At 34.9% G+C, this 5,228-nt stretch overlaps 1 protein-coding gene across 1 annotated transcript in view; it reads right to left on the bottom strand.

Annotated features, from left to right (window-relative positions):
- Positions 1-6: 6 nt before the first annotated feature.
- The window catches only part of LOC111088920, a 10,245-nt gene continuing 5,023 nt past the window's right edge, over positions 7-5,228 (bottom strand). Inside the window, exon 3 of the mRNA XM_022400251.1 lies at positions 7-902. Within this exon, the coding sequence (XP_022255959.1) occupies positions 669-902 (234 nt within the window). The 3' untranslated portion in view covers positions 7-668. The remainder of the gene's footprint in view (positions 903-5,228) is intronic.

Below are 5,228 nucleotides of genomic sequence, written 5' to 3'. Positions count from 1 at the left end.
TTATCAACGTTATATTTTAAGATCTGTGCAAGAACTCAGCTAACAGATGTTTCCGTATATAAAAGCTATCTTCAAGTTTTGTTCACCAAAAAACTTTTCAATTATACATACACTTATTGCACTAAGAAACCATTGTTTCTGCAAAAAATTACTCACTTACTCAAGTGACATAGTAACTGTGGAAACAATTTATAACCTCGTAAATAAGTAATAGCTGATATTGTCATCCACTGTGTGGAACGTAGAGCTGCTTCGTGAATATTTGAGGTATGTTCACATATTATCATAATCAGGAAAAATTTGAATTTTGTCCAAAATAATATACCTGAAGAAATTAAAATTGGTGTAACCCCCTTTTTTTTTACACTGCTTTTCCAAGCTTTTTAAAAAGGGGAATATATCTGAATGCAGTTACAATACACATAACAGCTTGAACACAGTCTTAACAGTTGTGTGATTGATTTGACCTTTCGTTATTTTTAGCTTGGACATATAAACTGTTGGTGTGGCATGTCTTCACACTTCCTGTATTAAACACCACACATCTGGATCACATCCACACCGAGTTCTTTCCATCTAGATGTTATAAGACTGGTGGAGCCAGTCAGTTAAATATCTGTGCAGTGTTTTATTTATAAATTCCAAATTTCTTGATTCAAAAACGAGGCTTACGTTGGTGCTACTGACGTTGGATATATTTGATACTGCGACGTGTTTAGAAATGAAGATGTATGGATACCCAGACTGTGAACAGTGGGATAGTTCTGCCATAATAATGTATCTTCATACGGTGGAGGGTTCTGGTCATACTGAAACTGTTTCTCTTTCTTCATGATAGTATCGTAGGCTGGAGGTGGAGATGGTGTTCCAGATTCAAGTGTGACACCACTTATAATTGCTTCCTGTTCAGGAAAAAAAAATTGTAATTAAATATATATATATATAAATTTGAAATTATTATTTACTCCTTTCAACACATATTTTAAGTCTAATAATGCACGAGTAACATCATGTACTATAAATTTTATTAAGCTGATGTACAAATTTATTTTCTTGCATGTTTTCAAAAAAAAAACAATCGTGGACAAAAGTTAATGAAGTAGAATTTACTTCTGGTAGGAAAGTGTTAATATTTTGATATACATGTTTTAAGACATCATAATATAACAACATGCAAATCAGGAACAAAACCTGGTGCTACCAACTATGAGAATTACATTTAACCCCACCTATTCAGGTGGTGGTTGCTGCGGACTGGGTTGTCTTCTCTCTGATCCACAGTTCAACATTAGGGACAGCTAACCCCTGGACCATAAGGGTCTCTTGACTTAGCCATTTAGTGCATTGTGTGTGAGCATAAAGCATCATTCAGGTGAAGAAACAAACAAGCATTATATAATGTGAAACACACACACACACACTAGGACTTTGTAATGCCTGCTGAATGCATGTTTATATTCTAGCTGTTCAATGGTAAATATTACTTACAACATTGAACATTATATTTAATTAGCTATGCTCAGTATTTTCGTTTCTAATCTATATAGATTATTTTCTTTGATCAAAAGTTCATATTAAGTTCTTTTCTAATCTATATAGACAGATTTCTCTGATTTTGAGTTGTTTTATAAAAAGGGGAAAAAAATATTTTTTCATTCAATGTTTTCTTTTCAGTTAGGTAATAACTGTTGTATTTTTAGTTTATATTACACTTGGTATTGAGAATGAGAAACTGGAGATAAATCACATTTTATAAGAGTGGTGTTCCAGCTCTTGTGCTGATCTGGGAACTGTTTCCTCCACCATCAATCAAGGATGATCTGATGGCCATGATTATTTGCTATTACTCAACACTGCACTTACCATTGTAAGTAGCTTATAATTTAAGGCAAGCCGGAAGCTTATGAATTTTGTGTTGATCGAGTCTTTGTCTATTATAGAGTTAAAAGTATCGGGAAATATACTCATCTTTAATCCAGTGGCATTTTTGGTAGAAGTTTCTCATTTGTAACCATTGTCTTCACTGTGTGAATGACATTGTTCATGGACCCGTTGTTTTCCTATATACATTGCTGTACAAGTTTTTGTTGTAATTTTTTAATTTTGAGAACATCATCTAAATAGTGTTTTTCAGTTTTTATCACGTTTAGTAACCTTGGCATACAAATATCCTTCCTTAGAGAGAACTGTGACAATTTCATTCAGCCATAGGTCCATTCATTTCAGCATCACACATCGAATTGTTAGGAATACTAAAGTGAACCTTTTCACTCATTAGCTCTGTGTTCACGGGTGGGGGGTTAAAACGTGTATGTCCGACCTTGAACATAGTTCCATTCAACATGATATTGTACATTTATCTTGCACTTTGACTCAATAGACAAGATCATTTGTATTCTTCACATGAACATTATCTTCCACTTCAACTCAATAGACAAGATCATTTGTATTCTTCACATGAACATTATCTTCCACTTCAACTCGATAGACAAGATCATTTGTATTCTTCACATGAACACTCAATAGACAAGCTCATTTGTATTCTTCGCATGAACATTATCTTGCACTTCAACTCGATAGACAAGATCATTTGTATTCTTCACATGAACATTATCTTGCACTTCAACTCGATAGACAAGGTCATTTGTATTTTTCACATGAACATTATCTTGCACTTCGACTCAATAGACAAGATCATTTGTATTCTTCGCATGAACATTATATTGCACTTCAAATCGATAGACAAGGTCATTTGTATTCTTCACATGAACATTATCTTGCACTTCGACTCAACAGACAAGATCATTTGTATTCTTCAGATGAACATTATCTTGCACTTCGACTCAATAGACAAGATCATTTGTATTCTTCGCATGAACATTATATTGCACTTCAAATCGATAGACAAGGTCATTTGTATTCTTCACATGAACATTATCTTGCACTTCGACTCAATAGACAAGCTCATTTGTATTCTTCAGATGAACATTATCTTGCACTTCGACTCAATAGACAAGATCATTTGTATTCTTCACATGAACATTATCCTGCACTTCGACTTCTCAGAGTCTTAGTTAGATCGACATTTCACAGACGTATCTTTAGTAATACCTCTGATTTTTTGGGTAGAATAGATTGATTAAAAGCTTGCTACATTTCGTGAAGATACACTTTGTAAGTTTGGAATTAAAGTCAACATTCTTCAATACGGGTCAGTCCATTGCACATTCATTATGAAAAGTAATAATGTGATAAAACAGCACCAAATGCTGACAAATATTCATTTGATTATGTTTCGAAATCGTTGTTGTTTTGCAGGTACATCATTTTTAACCAGAGTAAATCTATTGAAATACATTAGCAAAGGAACCGGAAAATGTTGAGCTTAAAAAGTAATATTATAAACTGGGGCGTGGGCCACCTCTTCCACGTTTTGAGCCATATTACACAAACCATTTGTCCGTTTGGTTTATGTGTTGTCGGTAAGAGATAAAATCTACTTGAACAAGCTTGTCTGGGTATCGAGTGCTAGAAAGTCTATTAGGTTTATGTATTGTCGGTAAGACATAAAATCTACCTGAACAAGCTTGTCTGGGTATCGAGTGCTGGAAAGTTTATTAGGTTTGTGTATTATCGATAAGAAATAAAATCTACCTAAAGAAGCTTGTCTGGGTATCGAGTGCTGGAAAGTCTATTAGGTTTATGTATTGTCGGTAAGACATAAAATCTACCTGAACAAGCTTGTCTGGGTATCGAGTGCTGGAAAGTTTATTAGGTTTGTGTGTTGTCGATAAGAGATAAAATCTACCTAAAGAAGCTTGTCTGGGTATCGAGTGCTGGAAAGTTTATTTGGTTTACGTGTTGTCGGTAAGAGATAAAATCTACGTGAACAAGCTTGTCTTGGTATCGAGTGCTAGAAAGTCTATTAGGTTTATGTATTGTCGGTAAAAGATAAAATCCTCCTGAACAAGCTTGTCTGGGTATCGAGTGCTAGAAAGTTTATTAGGTTTATGTATTGTCGGTAAAAGATAAAATCTACGTGAACAAGCTTGTCTGGGTATCGAGTGCTAGAAAGTCTATTAGGTTTATGTATTGTTGGTAAGAGATAAAATCTTCCTGAACAAGCTTGTCTGGGTATCGAGTGCTCGAAAGTTTATTAGGTTTGTATATTGTCGGTAAGAGATAAAATCTACCTGAACAAGCTTGTCAGGGTATCGAGTACAGGAAAGTTTATCAGGTTTATGTATTGTCGGTAAGAGATAAACCCTACCTGGACAAGCTTGTCTGGGTATAGAGTGCTGGAAAGTTTATTAGGTTTATGTATTGTCGGTAAAAGATAAAATCTTCCTGAACAAGCTTGTCTGGGTATCGAGTACTGGAAAGTCTATTAGGTTTATGTATTGTCGGTAAGAGATAAAATCTTCCTGAACAAGCTTGTCTGGGTATCGAGTGCTGGAAAGTTTATTACGTTTGTGTATTGTCGGTAAGAGATAAAATCAGTATCGAGTGCTGGAAAGTTTATTAGGTTTGTGTGTATTGTCGGCAAGAGATAAAATCTACCTGAACAAGCTTGTCTGGGTATCGAGTACTGGAAAGTTTAATAGATCTATGTATTGTCGGTAAGAGATAAAATCTACCTGAACAAGCTTGTCTGGGTATCGAGTACTGGAAAGTCTATTAGGTTTATGTATTGTCGGTAAGAGATAAAATCTACCTGAACAAGCTTGTCAGGGTGTCGAGTACAGGAAAGTTTATCAGGTTTATGTATTGTCGGTAAGAGATAAACCCTACCTGGACAAGCTTGTCTGGGTATCGAGTACTGGAAAGTTTATTAGATCTATGTATTGTCGGTAAGAGATAAAATCTACCTGAACAAGCTTGTCTGGGTATCGAGTACTGGAAAGTTTAATAGATCTATGTATTGTCGGTAAGAGATAAAATCTACCTGAACAAGCTTGTCTAGGTATCGAGTACTGGAAAGTCTATTAGGTTTATGTATTGTCGGTAAAAGATAAAATCTACCTGAACAAGCTTGTCTGGGTATCGAGTACTGGAAAGTTTATTAGATCTATGTATTGTCGGTAAGAGATAAAATCTACCTGAACAAGCTTGTCTGGGTATCGAGTACTGGAAAGTTTATTAGATCTATGTATTGTCGGTAAGAGATAAAATCTACCTGAACAAGCTTGTCTGGGTATCGAGTACTGGAAAGTTTATTAGATCTATGT

Source organism: Limulus polyphemus, unplaced genomic scaffold, assembly GCF_000517525.1.
Source record: "Limulus polyphemus unplaced genomic scaffold, Limulus_polyphemus-2.1.2 Scaffold4746, whole genome shotgun sequence".
Taxonomy (NCBI): Eukaryota; Metazoa; Arthropoda; class Merostomata; order Xiphosura; family Limulidae; genus Limulus; species Limulus polyphemus.
The sequence above is the reverse complement of the archived record's forward strand: the minus strand, read 5'-3'. Positions and strand labels throughout refer to the sequence as shown.